At 38.7% G+C, this 19,837-nt stretch overlaps 1 protein-coding gene across 1 annotated transcript in view; it reads right to left on the bottom strand.

Annotated features, from left to right (window-relative positions):
- LOC106073724 (uncharacterized) overlaps nucleotides 1-19,837 on the bottom strand; it is a 66,227-nt gene that overhangs the window by 7,723 nt on the left and 38,667 nt on the right. Inside the window, exons 13-23 of the mRNA XM_056017482.1 lie at nucleotides 17,894-17,935; nucleotides 15,849-16,082; nucleotides 14,578-14,650; nucleotides 12,883-12,965; nucleotides 11,868-12,002; nucleotides 11,702-11,771; nucleotides 10,232-10,311; nucleotides 5,919-6,053; nucleotides 4,443-4,541; nucleotides 2,118-2,193; nucleotides 1,253-1,362 (exon numbers count right to left, since the gene is read on the bottom strand). Coding sequence (XP_055873457.1) covers nucleotides 1,253-1,362; nucleotides 2,118-2,193; nucleotides 4,443-4,541; nucleotides 5,919-6,053; nucleotides 10,232-10,311; nucleotides 11,702-11,771; nucleotides 11,868-12,002; nucleotides 12,883-12,965; nucleotides 14,578-14,650; nucleotides 15,849-16,082; nucleotides 17,894-17,935 — 1,137 coding nt within the window. The remainder of the gene's footprint in view (nucleotides 1-1,252; nucleotides 1,363-2,117; nucleotides 2,194-4,442; nucleotides 4,542-5,918; nucleotides 6,054-10,231; nucleotides 10,312-11,701; nucleotides 11,772-11,867; nucleotides 12,003-12,882; nucleotides 12,966-14,577; nucleotides 14,651-15,848; nucleotides 16,083-17,893; nucleotides 17,936-19,837) is intronic.

Genomic DNA, 19,837 nt, shown 5'->3' with positions numbered 1-19,837 from the left:
TGTCATTGATTATCTCAAGTATATTTTTTTTTACCTTTATTTTTATTTTATTTGAACATAAGTCAGATTCTGTACTAACAATTGTCTGTGTCTTGACCGTCTGATTGTCAAAAACGTTGAACCGAAGGTTCTTCGAACTCTAGGCGTGTAAGCTTGCTTGAAAGTACCGTTCTGTCGTTCTGTCTGGAAGTGGTCCAAGTCAATGTCTATGTAAAAAATTGCTATTTCCGATATATCTAGCACTTCGGGCGTATGGACTAGAATACATGGCCGAAGGCCGAGCACACGGCCATTTTCCTATGTTTTAACAAGCTAACCGTGCAGGACACGCCATTAGTGAAACGTTCCATTGAGGAACGGCGCATGAAATATCGACAGGGACCTGGAAGCTCTCTTTCAACTCCTCACTGTGCAATGGGAAAGCTCTTGGACACTCCCACAGGAGTTTTGTTTTGCTATTCATTGGAGTCTTGTTTTGCTATTCATTTAGCCTAATCACTTCCTCTAATGATCGTTTCCACCCGAGTGCCACGTTGAGGCAGAATAGCGTTCCCGGGTGCGTCTTGACCTTTTTTTTTTTTTTTGTAAAGACGCACTTTAGGTGTCTCCTAGTGACTCGCAATAGTGACGGCATTAATTTAAAACGAGGCTGTAGCTTAGATATAGACAGACAGTTGAGGCTAGACTTTCCTAGGAGTAACAACATTTTTATAATGAGACCAGACTGTTCCCGTTCTGGACCTAACATTTAGTTATATCCACACCTGTTGATTTACTTTAGTGTACATGTCTTGGAGTCTGTTAATAAAAAATTAGAGTAATACTACGCGTACAGAAATACTCAAACAATCTTGTGATCAACACAAGCTCTACAGACCCAGATTAGGCATAATTACATGCGTAAGTAGTTTTTTTTTCGCTATTTAGTTATATTTAATTATCCCACTAACGTCACTAATTGAATGACGTAAATGGTGTTGTCGTTCTTCAATGACATAACTGCTGAGAATGAAAGTACAACAATCAACCGCATACACTACTCGCCCAACTAATTCACGGTACTCATTAGAGCTGGGTGGATTCAGAGGCGCCTTAAAGATCCCGAAATTTAAAATACCAGGCTTTACCAGGATTCGAACCGGGGACCCAAGCGCTTTACCACTCAGCCACCGCGCTTTTTTAGCGTCGTTTATACAGTGAACTAATTTGTGTCCACTCTGAATACATGTAACGTTAGTATTGCGTAACTAACCGATTGGACAAATTTTATCTTTTCGTAGGTAGCACACTGACGTCTTCCATTCCTGCGCGTGGCCTTGACACTCCAATCCACCGAGCCGGGGTTGGGGGTGGTTGCAAAATCTGAAAATAGAAACACAACGATTCTTGACATTGTATTTAAAGATATGATTTTAATTTTTCATCGTTTGACTCATGTCAGTACAAGACACAGTAAAGAGTATTCGTGTAATAGACATTCATCAATAGTTCTAACACGGAGTGGTGATAATTAACATAGTGTGGTCTAGGGCAGCGCTGACCAAACAGTGTTCCACGAACTACTGAAATAATTAACTAGTAAGGCCACCACGTGAATAAATCTCTCTTGATAAAAAAAAGAACAGAGTGTTCCGCTAAATTAATGTGCAAAGTGTTCCGTTAAGGAAAAATTCTGAGAAACACTGGTCTACGGATATATCTTCCCAGTGGTCAGAAGCGTTGATAGGAATTTGCCATCATTTGGAATCCGGGAGGCTTGGCCTTTTTGGGGGCCCCTGCATTTTGCATGATATTTAATATTTAATGTAAAAAGAAAATTCGAAAAATCATTTGGGGGCCCCCCTTGAGTGGGGGCCGGGGGGGGGATTTTCGAATTCTCCCCCTCCTCCCCCGCCCTAGCTATGCCACCAGCCGTGGTCGACAAATTTAATTATATGACTGATCCGGACTAATTCATAAAACTGCGCTTTTTTATTTTTTTTTTTAAAGTATTTTTTACGTTGTTTCTTGTTGTGCCAGTTGCAAAACGATTTAGACATACAGAAAAAGGTAAAACAAATTGAGCAAAACATCACTGTTTTAACAAAGTGAGCAAAACATCACTGTTTTAATTTTACCTTTCTCGTGACATCCGGGTCTCCAAACAGTTCCTTGTACAGTGCCACGCGGTCCAATGTCCAAACTTCCCATGCACTGGAGACATAGTTTCAAAAAAATCAGCTTTACTTTGTAAAAAATGCCTCACATTTCCAGACTTGCTAAATTCCGTTTCGACAGGTCTGGGAAGCAACAAACCCTTGGCCGTGTGGTATGTAGTCCGGACTGTTATCTCGATGTCCCGGGGACAAACCCTGCCCACCACCACCACCCCCGACATGCCATCCTGTGGAAGGAATGGGTTATTATGTAAATATTTTCAACTCTGAAGGAACACCCGAAAAAGATGTAGAAATGGTATGTATGGTTGAGTGGTAAAAACCGCTTGGCTACCTCTCAAAGGGGCCTGAGTTCTAGTCCCAACTTGAACAATGATGTGTTTGCTTAAGTCTTGTCACATATACATCCCCCAACAACCACTGGTCTGCAAAAGAGATTGGACCCTAGCGCTCTGATCACGCTGTACACATGAAAGTTGCGCTATACAAAAGCATTTAAAGAAAAACAAAACCACCAAAACTCAAGTGGAGTTAAATTACTGGCGAATTCGGGGGTGGGAAGGTAGGGGAGGGACGATTTTTAGTAGAGAAATCACACAAATTTGTATACGAATTCTTTAATGTTTAGATTATGCCTCCGCTCTAGTATGTCTGCGAAGGTTTGATTTGTGATAGGGCAAAGAAATTGTGAACATACAATATTTTCAAAAGATTTGTATTAAATTAATAAATTTTTACTATATTAACTCTGAATAGACCTTGATTTAATGACCTAATTGTATAAAATTTAGCTCTTGTGATATGAAGGGAGAGTAACTCTAGTGGGATTACGGGCACGACATGGCATTAAATTTTGCCGATGTGCCAAAAACTCAAACTCAAACTCTTCCCGATTTGGTGGGTGGGGGTTGCTTTAACCCCCCACCCTGACCCTAACCCTTCGAATTTGGGGGGGGGGGGGCGGTTGTGGAAGAGGCCATAGATACAATAACCCCCAGCTCCCACCGGACAGACTAATACTCTTTGTCTTGTATTTTACAATATTTATGTAGAAAGAAAACACTTGTCATTAATATAAACTATATATGCTATAAATTAAATTCTTATATCGAGTCGCCCGCCATTCTTTAATGTCAAATTAAATCGATAGCAATAATTATAAAATGAAAAGAGGACTCATATATGAAATCGTTTTCACTCTACACTCTACCTTCAGTCAAGTAATATTTCATTCCCTTGTAATGGGACTATACCACCACTTTAGTCAAGCACTATTTCTTTCCCTTGTTTGAGATACCATACAAAGTCTTTTTTTACAAATAGTTAAATAACATTTTTTTTATTGATTGTTATGTTCTGATGTAAAAGAAATAATTGCGCAAAATTTCAGCTTGATCCTAGAAATACCGTCTACAAACGTTTGGTCAGACAGGCACACAGACAGTCAGACAGACAGACAGAGGAAGTTGATATAAGCTTTGTAACAAAGCGAAGTTCAAAACAGACGTGTTGAACAACAGAAATAACATATAACTTTGTGTTCAAATTTTATTTTTTGAAGACATTTTTTTTTTCGGCAGCGACCCTCAAAGCCTTTATCTGAATCAGCTTAAACAATTTGTGGGGTATCTTTTCTTTTCAAGGAACAAATCAGCAGCATTTGCAATGTAGTTGTGACCTATACATTCATATTACATATTTTTCAAGTGAAAACATTGAAAAGGTTCTTCAAAGCTAGACATTTCACAAGCCAAAACTGTTGAATATCCGGACCATACAAGCCTACTACAAAAGTTCTTGCTGAAAAATCAAGATAATAGTACGATAAATAGGCCAAATAAAGATATACTACTCGAATGTAATGTCAGTCCTTTTTCAGTATCGGCCCTCGCCACAAAGTTGCTTTATTTAGCTTAATTTGACCTACGTTTTATCATAGGATGAATAAATAATGTGTTTTAGAATAGAATGCGTTTCTATAGTTCAGAATGCCAAAACACGCTTGACCTCTTATATGCTCTGTGTGTGTGTGTGTGGGGGGGGGGGGGGGTTTATACATAGGGTTAGGATTAGGGTTAAGAAAAAATCGCATCCCCCCTCAAAAGTTTTGGATCATATAGTAAAAAAAAATCGAACCCTCCCCTTCCAAAATAAATAAAATTCTGGATCAGCTAGTTAGATACAGTTAGATGAAGATGATAATGGCTTATAAACCTGGACTTTGGTCAGTTTTAAAATATAATTCACTAGCTGGACATTCACCAGTTGTAATATATAATTAATTACCAGGACATTCGCCAGTTCTTCTATCTCCACAGTCGTCTTGGTTACACTTTGTTTTGCAGTCTTGGGAACAATTGACGCCAAATTTAAAACGATCACACTCTAAGGGAGAGAATAAGTAAAATAAAAACAAAGTGCACACTATAAGGGAGAGAATCAGTAAAAAAAAAACGATCACACTCTAAGGGGGAGAATAAGTAAAATAAAAACAAAGTGCACACTATAAGGGAGAGAATCAGTAAAAAAAAAAAACGACTTCACTCAAATGGGACAAAACTTCACACAATTAGAGAGAAATCAATGGGCAAAGGCTAGTACATGGCGCCTAAGCCAGTAAGCTTCGGGGAGGAGGTGCTTGTTAGCCATTGCTGGCTACCGACCTAGTAGGAAAACTCTGAATTCAAACCTCTGCTGCCTTGAAGATACACCCAATCATGGGAAAGGCTTCAGTAGTCAGACCTGAGGTAAAATCAGGATCCGGCGACCCTCTGGCAGTTTACAGCACTCAGTGCCACACCCTGGTAAAGTCTGGGCTACCGCTGACCCCAAACTATATCGGCACTTGCCGTCCCCTTGAAAACATCAGCTGCGTGGAGAGGGGGGAACTGATGTGTGGGCGACATCGTTTCGACCACAGTTAATGCCCAAGCTTTCATCTCATTATCCATGAGATGATCCATCGTTGTTTTGCGACTCAAGGAGGCCATAAATATTTATATCTAATTATTTATATATTCACATTAAGAGAGATATCCTGTATCATTTATAATATGTAAGATGATTACCTACTGAGAAGAAACAAGTCCATTTAAGTATAAACTGCCTTTTATTTTGAAGCATTCAAACATACCATATTTACAAGGCTAACATTATCTACAGATAACCAATTCCACTAGATGACTTCCTCTCTTCTTGTTTACAACAAACACGTGACTTCTCGCAAGTCCCTTAACTCCCAGGTACCCAACACTTGACCGTCTGTCACGGTTGACCACACATAGTAACCGTGTCACAACACCTACCCTATTAGCTTAATTAGACATTTATCTTTTCATAAAGTGCAAATATCATAATTAGAATCCTCTACTCACTTATTCATGCAATCTTAAGATGTATTTGTTCTTATTTGTCCTAGCATATGGAGCGAGGAATGTATGTCACTCTTTGTGTCAATCTGAGTATTTTATTAAATTTTGTTTTTGTATTTGAAGATTACGGTTCAGTGTTTTATGTATAATTGTTACTTTACTTTTCAGTCTGTCAAAACCGCGTCTTAGAAGGCACCTAAGATGTTATAGGAAACTGGAATTTTATACAAATCACTACTACAGTTGATGTGATTTTTTAAATAGTTAATGAGTTAGAGGTATTTTGCGGTTATAATATAAATAGGCCTAAATATAGATTTTTTTATTCAAGATAGATTTCACTAGAAAAAAATTCTGAGTAGTGGAATTTTTAAATCGTAAGAGATATTACCTTGAAGGCAACCTGCTCTTTGGTTTTTAAAACCAGGTTTACATCTAGTGCAAGAGCCATTATATTTATCACAATCCGATTCACAGTTTGCACAAGAGTATTTGCAGTCAGCACCCCACTTGAAAGGAGGACAATCTAACAATGAAATGTTGAAATGTGTAAACATTTTGGTTATGTAATTTTATGTTAGAAAAAGAACAATTATATTCACTTTTTTAAAGTAAGGATAAAGATATATTCAAAAGAAAACAAAGTTTTAAAATATTTTAAATTATTTTCTTTTCTGAGGTGCAAATAATCAAGAGGAAGATTTGATATTAGAAAATACAAAACTTCTTTATATATATTATATATAGATATATATATATATATATAGATTATATATATATATATATATATATATATATATATATATATATATATATATATATATATATATATATATATATATATATATACGTGTGTACTAACTAGAAAAGTTCGAAATGCAATGAATACTACAAAAGCATTCTATAGAATGCCGGAAGTTTTAAAGCAAGTTTGAAATAATTCTCCATTTCCTACTTTGCCTAGGCATTGAATAAAGTGAGTTGTTCTGCGTCAGGCAAAGTAAAAAATGTCTTAGAAAGATATTTATACATTAGATATAAACGAGAGGAAAACAAAACAAGAAGTAAACAGCAGGATTTGTTTAGACTAAAAATACCTCGTAGGCCCATGCTTTTATACTCTATGCTATGTGCCATTTCAATATTTAACATAATAATTTGTTAAGCTTCCAAATCGCACTTTAAAATAATAAAATACATCTATATACGTATACTACTTGGGGGGGGGGGGGGCTACAAATAAATACATTCAAGAAATGACGGAGAGCCGAGATAGAGAGGCACCCAGAAATGGCCTCAGCATAAACTTCGATAAAACACAAATTTTGTGAGTGGGATATAAGACAAAGGGTACCCCCGTCAGACTTGGTAAGTGAGAGCTTGAAGAGCTGGACAAGTTCACATATCTAGGCACATGGGCGTAGCCAGGATTTATTTTCGGGGGCGGGGGTTTGGGGGGTGGATTTTTTCTCCCCCCCACCCCCGCGAATTTTTTTTTATATGTATTTATGTGTGTGTGTGTACATAATCTTTATTACATTCTGACCCTTCATTCTTTCGGAAGACGTTTATTGTGCCATAGAATAGGTTCTTCCATGAGTTAGTGGGAAAATTGTAGATTCCCCACCATTATTAGTAATGGGGTCTGGGGGAGCTCTAGGAGCTCCCCCATCGCGGGGCGAAGCCCCGCCGCCAAGCATTATTTCTGATATTGAAAGCCAACAAAATACATATTCTGAGGTATCTACAGTGCATTTTCCTGCTATTAAAAAGTTCTATTTCAAAAACCTAATGTGCTATTCTTACTGACTTAGATCCTCCCGCGCCGTCAAGCTGTTTCCATAAAAATCTGTCACTGGTAATGTCTGAAGCCTCTTCCCACCTGCCATGAGGACCTCCAGGAATGAGTGTCGTCAAGTTGTACTAGGATATCATTGCAACTGTTCTTATGCGTAATTCATTTGGTCGGAGAACATGTCCCGCAAACCTCATGCGTCGCTCTCTCACAATCTTACTAAGGGGTCGACTCCCAGTTCGGCATAAAATTTCCTTGATTTAGACCCTATCTCTATGACTGACTCCTAAAATCTGTCTTAGCCATCTTTGTTGAGCCACATTTAGTGTTTTTCAATTTCGGCAGATGACTATTCACTGCAGTTTATTAATGGAGCCCTGCCACTGGTAAAAATGTGTAACCTCTCTTGAATACGCTCTTGGAATTAAGTGACAGTAGTTTGCTTTAGATTTTATATCGAAAAGAGAAGTTTTATCGTCAAAATAATCTGTTGGGGGTTTTCCACCTCAAAATGCTCTGTAGGGGGATCTTAAACTCAAAACCATCTGGAGGGGTTTTAAACTTTAAAAAAAGCCATCTGCAGAAGAGAGGGTTTAAACTCAAAACCCCCGATTGGATTGGCTACTGTCAAATAATTTTAGTGAGTAATTTGCTTTTTTTTTATATTGAAGAGGTATTTTTAGCATCAAACCACTCTGAATGGGGGTTTAAACTCAAAACCCCTTTTGGCAACGTTCATAGCATTTTGAGTGCGAAATTTGCTTTTTTTCTTACACTGAAGATGTATTTGTTAGCCTCAAACCCTCCTGGCTGGAGGTTTAAACTCAAAACCCCTTTGGCTACCTGGCGGGGGGTTTAAACTCAAAACCCCTTAGGCTACGCTCATAGATTTTAGAGTGAGTAATTTGCTTTTATTTATATTAAAGAGGTACTTTTTAGCTTCAAACTCCACTGGAGGGGAGTTTAAACTCAAAACCTCTTTGACTACACTCATAACATTTTGAGTGTATAATTTGCTTTGTTTTTATTATTTAAGAGGAATTTTTTACCTTCAAACCCCGCTGAAGTGGGATTTAAACTCAAAACTGAGTCAAAACCCATTTAGCTACGCTCATAACATTTTGAGTGCGTAATTAGCTTTTTTTATGTTGAAGAGGGGGTTTATCGTAAATTTTATAGGGGTTTTAAAATCAAAATCTTCCTTAACTGTGCTCTTGGAATTAGGAGATTTTCGTTTGCATTTTTTTTTTGTTTTGTTTTATAGAAGAGGGGGAGTTAACTGCAAAAAAACAGATAGGGGGTTTAAAACTCAAACCCCCTGGTAGGGCGTTTTAAACTCAAACCCCATGGTAGGGGGTTTTAAACTCGAACCCCTCTGGTAGGGGTTTTAAACTCGAACCCCCCTGGTAGGGGTTTTTAAACTCGAATCCCCCTGGTAGGGGGTTTTAAATTCAAAACCCCCTGGTAGGGGGTTTTAAACTCAAAACCCCTTTGGTTATGCTGGGGCAAGTGATGGATTAGTATTAAAATCTCACCTGAAATAAACAAAATCAAAGCAAAAAATCAGTCACTAAATTCCGATCCCGGGGGGGGGGGGGAATTTCATATGGGGGGGGGGGGTTGGGGTTCCCAAACCCCCCCCCCCTGGCTACGCCCATGTCTAGGCAGTATCATAACAAACGATTGGGGTGCCTACTGTCACGGATGAATGCCTGTATGTATGTGTCAGGGGGAGGTATGGCGAGAGTGAATATGTTACTTTGATATTATGGTATGATAGTTATATCTCTTTGTTTATATACTCCCAGGTTATGAATGTGAATAGTCTTGCACGTGTTATGAACTGAATGATTAAGTCTTCGTTGAATGTGCGAGAGAGTGTGTCAGTTAGTGAGGTCTTGTTCCCGGTCCAGGAAGGTTGGACGGTCGCTTCCTGGACTGGTGTTTGTATTATTTCTTGAGAGTGATATAATTGTGCGCTTTATTTGATGTTATTTCATGGACACCTGAAGTTGGAGTTGAAGTGTGTTTAGTAATAATTGTTCTTAATTGTAACAATTGTAAGTAACCCCTAACGAGCCAAGCAAAGTAATAAAAAGGAACCCGACAGTATGTATAATCTATTTTTAGAAATGCGCGAATGACCGGAAGTGTGCGAGTTGTAAGAAAGGGAAAAGACCAGAGTGTAATATGGGTCGTGAAGTTGATTAAACTTACAGTGTCTTATCGAGTTGTTATTTCTTTTATTCGTAACTACAGCTGAACGATATAGATAATAATAGAAGCTTGTCAAAAAGGAATGCCAGGAAACATTTTTTCAAAGGCTGAGGCCTATTCGGACAAGCCAAGCTATCGAACTTGTGACTATATTATGTATTCTCTAACCACAATTGTCATTGTTAATTAAACAAGACTTAGCCATGTGTTAACTTCGTTGTGGTCTGAGCTACAAAATAAGTCTTCGTCTACAGCCAGTCTTGTACAGCGAACACAAACATTAAACGAATTTATTTAATGTAAGCCAGCGGTTCTCAACCTTTTAAGCTCGGTGACCCCTTTTTAATATCCCCCACTCTGCCGCGACCCCCCCCCCCAAACACACACATACAGCAATAGAAGAGTAGACAATAACAATCCATATTTTAATGCTCTTAGGCGACCCCTGGCGAATCATCAATCGACCCCCAAGGGGGTCGCGACCCACAGGTTGAGAACCCCTGATGTAAGCGAAGAAAACACAAACTGTTTACACACAAAAACAAAAATAAAAAAAAAAGGGGGGTGGGGGGTCGATTCATGTATGTTGAAGTGAAAATCCTAAATTTCCAAAAGAATTGAGTGTCAAAAATTGAAATTGTAAAGGTATTGTCAACATTGGAAATGAAGTGTACACGGCTGATCGAAGTTACCTTTGGGACAAGTATTTATGTGACAGGAGCCAGACTTCATCTGGACTTTCGTGCAATTGGGTTCCATCGTGGTACATAATCTAAAATTGTAGAAATCATGAAAAGGATAGATAGATAGATAGATTGAGATAGATAGATAGATAGACAGACAGACAGACAGACAGATAATAGATAGATAGATAGATAGATAGATAGATAGATAGATAGATAGATAGATAGATAGATAGATAGATAGATAGATAGATAGATAGATAGATAGATAGATAGATAGATAGATAGATAGATAGATGATAGATAGGTAGGTAGATAGACAGACAGACAGACAGACAGATGATAGATAGATAGACATATATATATATATATATATATATATATATATATATATATATATATATATATATATATATATATATATATATATATAATTGCGTTTATTTATAGGGTTAGGATTTACTAGGCGTTAAGGTTAAGGTTTTGAAAAAAAAAATAAAAAATGCCCTCCCCCCCTCTCAAAAATTCTTGATCCGCTAGTGATGGTAATTAATTGTTTTGTTTAATACCGACAAGGGAAATTAGTCCTCCAGTATTCAGATATGGCTTAATATGTAGGGTTTGGTTCCTTTATATAATTGTTAACATTATTTCTCCCACAACCATTCTCGAATCATGTTGAAATTTCAAACAATTATTTATTGTACTTAACAAAATATGAATCACTTTCAGAAAAAATTAACCAATTAGTCAATAATTATTGGCAATTAATTATTTTGTTTGGTATCGACTACCGGAAATAACTTCTAGATTATTAAGAGATATAGTTGTAAGTGCGGAGTTCTTCTCCTTACATACAATTTTTCAAAAACTTTTTTATATTTAGCTTGTCGGAAATTGGGGACACTGACACTGATTTTGTCTGATTTTGGTGCCGAGGGCTAAGCTTTTTTCATTCCAAGATCAGACTGATGCTCTTCCTGGTCATGGCCACATTTTTATTTGCTTGTGAGCCTTGGACGCTGGCTGCAGAGCTAGAGAAGAGAATCCTAGCAATGGAATTGAGATGCCACAGAAGGATCCTAGGTATCACATTCATAGACCGCATCACAAACCAAAAGATTAGAGACAAGGTTACTGCAACGATTGAACCCCATGATGACTTGGTAACTATCGCAAAAAAAAAACGCAAACTTAAAATCTATGGCCATATTACAAGATCTTCGGGGCTCGGAAAGACCTTCCTTCAGGGAACAACACCAGGAAAAAGAAGAAGAGGCAGACAGAGAAAGCAATGGGAAGACAACATTAAAGAATGGACGGGCCTGACATTGAAAGAGGTTCTAACTAAGGTAAAAGACAGAGAGGAATGGAGAAAGACGGTCAACTAGTCTTGCATGGTGCCCCAACGGTCCAATAGACGAAGAGATAGGTAAAGGTAAACGACACACTACTTACTGCGAGGACAATAACTAATACCTTTTCCTGTACATGGATTTGATGTGACATTCTTCGGCACATGTCCATTCCTGCCAAACGCCTAAAATCTCTAAACAGAAAAAAAAAAAAAAAAATTCTGCTATTTATTAATAAACAATATAATTAAACAAAGTCTGGGCGGGGGAGCCTTAAGCAAGTGACCTACCTGACTGACAGCCGTTAGCTGGAGAGGTGAAGAAAGGTAAACAGGTGGTGCAAGAACCGTTGTACTTGTCACATGTGTCCAAGCAGTTGGCGCAGGACTTGTTACAACCGATGCCCCATTCGAAGTCTTTACAAACTGCAGGAAACAAAAGTCAAAGTATGGAATGAATTTCACATTTCCGTCTGATGATGCGGGGTTTCTAAAACTGTGTTCCGCGGACCCCCAGGGGTCCTCAGAAAGATAAAATTTGTATACAACTAAAAAAACTTCTTAGCTAAAAGCCAAATTATCCGATCAATCGGATAATTTGAATAATAATTCATTCGCCCATCTCACTGAAGTTTGGCTAAGCTCAGAGCATTTTGAGTGTATAATTTTTTTTTTATATTGAAGAGGTATTTTTTTAGCGTCAAACCCCGCTGAAAGTGGGTTTAAACTCAAAACCTCGTTGGCTTCGCTAGTAACCAAACTAAACCCATGACATTGCTAGAGAGAATACTCACATTGGGGGCATGCATACATGATATTGCTAGAGAGAATACTCACATTGGGGGATGTATACATGACATTGCTAGAGAGAATACACACATTGGGGGATGTATACATGACATTGCTAGAGAGAATACTCACATTTGGGGCATGTATACATGACATAACTAGAGAGAATACTCACATTGGGGGCATGTATACATGACATAACTAGAGAGAATACACACATTGGGGGATGTATACATGACATTGCTAGAGAGAATACTCACATTTGGGGCATGTATACATGACATTGCTAGAGAGAATACTCACATTGGGGGCATGTATACATGACATCGCTAGAGAAAATACTCACATTTGGGGCATGTATACATGACATTGCTAGAGAGAATACTCACATTGGGGGCATGTATACATGACATCGCTTGAGAAAATACTTACATTTGGGGCATGTATACATGACATCGCTTGAGAAAATACTTACATTTGGGCATGTATACATGACATTGCTTGAGAAAATACTTACATTTGGGGCATGTATACATGACATAGCACTCAGCCTTCCTCCACTGTAACACCTGCTCGGTGCATTCTTCAACCAAACACACCCTGCAACAGAATCATTTTGTTGTTGTTGTTTTTTTTTTTAAATATGTATTTACTGTTGAATCTCATTTAGTGATTGAAATCTTTAAAGTCTATGGTGGCAGCGACAATTTGTATGGTGACAGTGGTTAATAGGATTACGATAACGGTGTGTTAAGCACTTCTATTTTTAATTTAGAGACGCACTTTAGAGGACGGACTTTGAACACGACATTCCAGTGAAGTCACAGTTAGTGGATTTGAGATTATTTATGTAGACTATTTAGTTTAGTTGATTTTAGACTCTTAAAAGGCATAACATCATTATAGGCAGTTATTGGGTTATATCAAGTTTGGACTTTGTCATTCTGTATCGATAATTTGAAACTGTGTGTGTGTGTGTGTTAATTATTGGACCTCGCGCTTGTTATTAAATTAAACAGTACACCCAGGCGTCTAGGGTTCTTGTCAAGGTGCTGTAGAAATATATTAAAACCTCAACTCGCACATTCATCGTTACAGGTGATGTCAATAATTAAGGCGATAATGATGAACATATGATACCAAAAATAAAGTCAAGTCCGTTTAACCATCTCATCTCATCTCTGCCTGCGGTCCCTTCTGGGGCATAGGCCACCAATCAGTTTCCTCCAGGCATCTCGGTTCTGGGCGAGTCCCTCCAACTGTTCCCATATCTTGCCCATCTGCTTGGCATCTGCTTCCAAATCACGGAGCCATGTATTCCTGGGCTGTTCCCTCTTCCTCTCTCCTTAGGGGTTCCATATTAGTGCTTGTCCTGTTATGTTGGATGCAGGCTTTCGAAGGGTGTGACCTATCCATCTCTAGCATCTCAATGGGCTGCTGCCGTTTAATCAGACCATCGGTTAATCGCACAAGCCGCTTATTCTTTCGGATATTAAAATACCCAAAAATAATAAAATAAATTGAATTCAGTAAATCAGATCATCCGTTTACTGGAACCAAAACGATCGCGCCCCGGATGTGTTCCGATTTATCGGATTCGATATTAATACCAATGGTTGTTTCCGGATATTGACTTGTAGCACCAAACTGCTGGTATACAACTAAACCATTGTAGTCGTTATATAACTTTCTTTTGTGAACAAACTAAATAGAACCTTATTTATAATATAGACAAAAGAAAGTTAATATGAGATAAAAAAAATGTAGTAGACTTTAGTAATAATATCCTTTAACAACAAACAGTAACTCACTACATAACACAACCTTTCTGTGTTCTGGAGTCGTCTCACCTAAGACCAAATGACGACAATGCCACCTAATGTTGCGTCATTTCCAACCAATCGCTAACCTCTTCCCACCGTCACCATAGAAACACAAACACACTCCATAATACCAAATTAAGTCAGATTCGCATCTTTTGAAGACTTTGGATCTAGTTACTGCTTTCAAATATAAAGCTTTTATTTACAAATGTTTAATAAAACACTATATGAGTATCTGCTGGGTTTCAAAAGTTGTCATTGCCGCGGGTGTCAATGGGGATAAGCTCTCATTGTCTATAAAATACTCCTAAAGGCGCATCCATTGTCTTCCGAGACATAAGGAGACATATATATATATATAGATGAGTATCTATTGAATGAAATGTTACCTGGTTCGTTTCTGCCGCGTCTCGTAACAATTCTCATCACACTGCCAGATCGACCAGGGGGAGTAGAGATGAGCTGTAGGCAAAACCATGGTAAGAAGTAATACGATTTGGTCAGGTCGATTTAATTAGTTATACTCAGTAATTATACCAAGGTAGGTAGTCATACACTATCAGACGTAGGATCTTCTCTTTACAAAGCTTCTATCAACTCACCCTGTCCGTCTGTCTTTCTCCTACACCCATCCTCGTATCAAGTTGAAACTTCGCACAATTATTCATTGACATAGACAAAGACATGAGCCAATACAAAAAAAAGAAATAAGTGAGACAATTAAAAACTAGTAATTCACTCTTTTGCATAATACCCACAAGGGAAACTAATCCTTTAGTATTCACAATTTTGGCTAAATTTGTTGGGTTTAGTCCCCCTTAAATAATTGTTAACGCTATTTCTCCTTCCTGCACTCACCGATCAAGATGATACTTTCAACAATTATTTATTGTATCTAACGAAACATGAATGAATAAACAAAAATACTAAATCAGTCAATTAATTATTGGTAATTAATTATTCTGTTTGATATTGAACAAGGGAAATAACGTGTACATTATTGGTACATATAGCATTAAGTTCTTCCCCTTTAGATAAGCTATTTTGATTTTTTTATATTTTGCTTGTTTTAAAGTTAGAACAAATGTGAAGTCCGTATCAATTTAAAAAAAAACAACAACATTTAAATCAGTATTTCATCCCATGATTTAGTTAATAAACGGATAATTTATTTTATAATGAGCTATTGATTATATTCTATGAAGTATTACATTCTCAATATGTTATAGAAATGCGCGAATCTATGAATGAAGCTTGACTTATTAATAGAAAATGACTACATCATAACTTTTACCCCCCCCCCCTCCTTTTCCGCTCTGAATTTTTCTAATTTAAAAGAGGTGTATTTTTCTGAAAAAAAAATTGCTTTCATAGTTGATTTAAAAAATTAAATGGTTCACTTTCGGAAAAGAAAAAAAAAGTAGCCGTTGCATCAGAACTTGGAATGACCTCAAATATCACAATGTCCGATTTTTAAAAAATTAAATGGTTCACTTTAGGAAAAGAAAAAAAAAGTAGCCGTTGCATCAAAACTTGGAATGACCTCAAATATCACAATGTCCGATTTTGTTTTCTCTTTTCTAGTTTATGACATCGGAACGGTACGGACGGACGGACAGGCCACAAAAAACGTATAGATTATAGCGGCTCTAAGTCTGACCTGTATAGTCTTCTGTTGACCTCCAGTTAGTCCGTGGTGTGATCCTCGTGGTCCTGAATGTCGTAGACGGTTCCATCGTTGTCGCGTTAGGCAGGGTCGTGGTAATAAAGTGGGCTGTCTTGCCTGGCACTGTTCCCGAAGCATTGCGTGGGAATAATGTGGTAGGCACCTTGGTCGTGTTGGTGACCTTTGACATTGTTGATACAGCTGATTCTGTAGTTGGGATAAAGCCTTCTAAAAAAAAAGTTAAAATACAAATTTTACTTCATTAAACACCTACACATCTTAGGCTGTACATATATATTATAACGCTACTTTCATGCTTATAGCATGCTCAGAGCGCTTTGGTCCAATCTCATTTGTGGACCAGTGGGGGGGGGGGGAGGGTGTATCTAGGAGTAGTTTTCCGTGCTGCCTCTAGGCGCTCAGTAAACTCAACTCTGCCCGAGTCGGGGGTCGACCCTCGAGCCCAGTTCATAGGTAGCCAAGCCAAGTTCAAGCGTTCTTAGCCTCTCGACCACGCTTCCCATTACATATGTGTTATAAATGTATAACATTGGATTCGGATCAGCTGCGTCTCACGATCTTCCAGCATGTCAGCATTATGTGCTGCAAGCTGCCTCAAGGCGTCTTATCCTTCAAACACATTGCGAAGGGAACTGATGTGTAGGGGATTTCCAGCTTCAGCATGGCGACTTCGTGGAAACGTCCGTCCGGGGAAACGTCCGTCCGGGGAAACGTCCGTCCGTGAAACTGTCCGTCCGGTGTCACGTCCGTCCGGGGAACCGTCCGTCCGGGGAAATATCCGTCCGGGGAAACGAAAAGGCTAAGAATAGGAGCGAACTTGGCCTTCAGTAAGCTTCCACAGCTATGCTCTAGTGAGTGGACGTTGTGAGGATGGAAGAAAACTTCGCATCGTTCCCCAGCTGTTTCCATACATGGGGGGGGGGGGCGATTTTCCCGTCCCTACAAACGGAATGCAATGGTACAGTATTGGAATATGGAGTTTTTCCCCAAGTTAGTTTTGACTCCTACCTCTCATGGGATGGGGAAACCCATTGCTTTTGCTCATGGGACTGTGACCCATGAACAGACGGATGTGATTTAAATGATCATCTTGTCGATGGGGGGCCTTCAGACTAGAGGATCGCTGAAGAACCAATCCTGGCACGGGATAAACTCATTTCCCGGGTCAAGGGTTCATAGAAAGAATTAATCTAGAAACATTTTGGCCATTTTATTACGTTAGATTCGTTATACGTTTCCATGACATAGAAAAAAGCGAGATTACAAAGAGATTACAAAGAGAGTTTGTTGTTTGTGTTTGCGGCCCCCATCGAAGTCATCATTGGATCACTGGACAAGAAATAATTAAGTCATAGTCTTGTTTTGATCGTTTAAATTAATAAAATCATTTGACTTTTTTTTTTTTCCACAGAAAAGCCAAAAGGGAGACAACACTTTGTCTTTACTAATCACCTAAAAATAGAATGGAAGATCAGTCGTCATAAAAGGCATGACCACTGACTGCATTGTTCCAACCTAGTGGCAGTGGAGACCAATAGCTCATTGCCACGTCATAAGTCTGTACGGCGTTATCGGTCTCCACTGCCCACGGGTTGCGACTTAGCAGGTCAGTGTTGATAATCAAAATCGACCAGCGACGGATAACGGTTATTTCTGGAGGTTGCAAAATGTTAAGGTTGCCACTGAAATTCTGAACTCCTCATTTATATTCGGACAATCCTTATAATACATAAAGATATAATTCTACCCATACACAAGATAATTCTACTTCTTTCAAAAAGTGTGTCAGTAGATATAAAGCTAGCACATGCAACTCCAAAAGAACCATGCACTGCCAGAGTTACAATGGAGCATCCGAAGCATAAAGACAAATAAATGAATGGAACCATAATTGTTACCTTTTCAATACTGCCTGCTAATACAGTGCGTTTTGTAAACTAATTAGCTAAAAACATAGAACTATTTAACAAGCACAATTATTTGTTGTTTTTTTTACAAAGTCATCAAAAACTTTTTACCTGAACGTAAATCTTCGTCGATTTGGCGATCGTCGTCGTCGTCTGAAAAATAAAAATAAATTTCCATTTCAAGAATTCACTGTCCCGGATACGCTACCCTGCCGCAGCGCTGTACTTAGGTTGAATTGATCGCTAGAGGAAGCGATTAGAGTTAGACTAAATGAATTGTAAAACAAGACTCCTGTGGAAGTGCGAGAGTTCCCTCATTGCACCAAGCGGAGTTGTAAGAGAGCGTCCATATATGGCCTCCTTCAGTCGCGAAGCGACTATGGACCATCTCATGGAAATGAGATGAATGCATGGGCATTATTTGTGGACGGAACGACGTCGCCCACACATCAGTTCCCCCCACTCCACGCTGCTGATGTATCCAAAGGAACGGCAGTGCCGATACAGTTTGGGGTCAGCGGCGTCGCAGGCTCTGCCAGGGTGCAGCAATGGGTGCTGCAAAGAGCCTTAGGGTTTCCAGCTCCTGATTTTTTTTTCAGCCTTTCCCATGATTGGGTATAGCTGCAAGGCAACAGAGGTTTGAATTCAGTAGCCAGCCATGGCTAACGAGCCCTTCCTGTCCGAAGCTTACTGGTTAACGCGCCAGTTACTCGCCTTTGCCCCTTCTCCTGTTAGTGAGAACAGTTCCGCCGGACTCAATATAGTTGGACTGGTTGTCAAAGGCTATTTGAGACACATGCCATTAGGAAGCATTTTATAGGTAGTGGAGTGATTACATTCATTACCACTTCCGGCTATGACAACCTTGAGGAACCTAGAGATCGTCCATGACCTTGTTAGACACCAGGCGCCGCTCCTCAAGAGAACGTTTCATCCGTGTTGAGTCCTGCACGGTTAGCTGGTAAGCTTTGTGAAAATGGCTCGACCTTCGGCCACATATTCTTGGTCCGGAGTGGCCGATCCATTAGAAAAGTACTGTAAAGAAAGAACATTAGCTTGGGCCTCCTTCAAACAGTTCGCTCTGTTCAATCAGGCTTACAGGCCTAGAGTTTCAAGAGCTTTGGCTCAATGTTAATTCTTTGACAGTAAAAGAAAATTCACTGGTGTAACTATTGTGTAAAAAAAATGTCATCCTACTGTGTAGAAAAGATATATCATGTATAGTGAATGTACTATGAATGTTGTTAGACATGGTTGACGGACTTTGAACGTGATATTTAGTGAAGACACGGATAGTGAGGTTTAGCTTGTCGATGCAAATAGTATCTAGTTTGTGTTTGGACTTCAAGGCAATAACATAGATTACTGATAGAGAATCGACTGTGGCCTTTGTGTATTAACTCTTTCTCTCCGTAATTATCTTCCTTGTTTCTATGGTGTTATTCATTTTGCTCATTTGTATTTCACTATTCTGTTATGATTGAACTTTAATGACCCTATTTGTTTATAACCAGAAAATGTTAAATTTAGTTATGAATTATAGCAGAATGCATGCTCATTCTACACAACACAAATTTAAATTTATAAAATTAAAATCAATTTAGTTTAATGGGGGTCAAATCAACATTGGTATCGCCTATTAGGATAGAAAGAGTTAAACTTAAAGTTATTCAACAGTCTGAACATAATTCTTCACTTTTTACACCAATCTTGCAAAAATACATGCGTACAAGAAACTCAAACATCTGAATAATTTGTCGAAGTCCGGCAGCCATCTAAAACTACTAGACTGTTACTAGACAAACATCTGAATGTCGAGGTCCGGCAGCCATCTAAAACTACTAGACTGTAACTAGACAAACATCTGATTGTCGAGGTCCGGCAGCCATCTAAAACTACTAGACTGTAACTAGACAAACATCTGAATGTCGAGGTCCGGCAGCCATCTAAAACTACTAGACTGTAACTAGACAAACATCTGAATGTCGAGGTCCGGCAGCCATCTAAAACTACTAGACTGTTACTAGACAAACATCTGAATGTCGAGGTCCGGCA

The sequence above is a fragment of the Biomphalaria glabrata genome, chromosome 18 (genome assembly GCF_947242115.1).
Source record: "Biomphalaria glabrata chromosome 18, xgBioGlab47.1, whole genome shotgun sequence".
NCBI classification, from domain to species: Eukaryota; Metazoa; Mollusca; class Gastropoda; family Planorbidae; genus Biomphalaria; species Biomphalaria glabrata.
The sequence above is the reverse complement of the archived record's forward strand: the minus strand, read 5'-3'. Positions and strand labels throughout refer to the sequence as shown.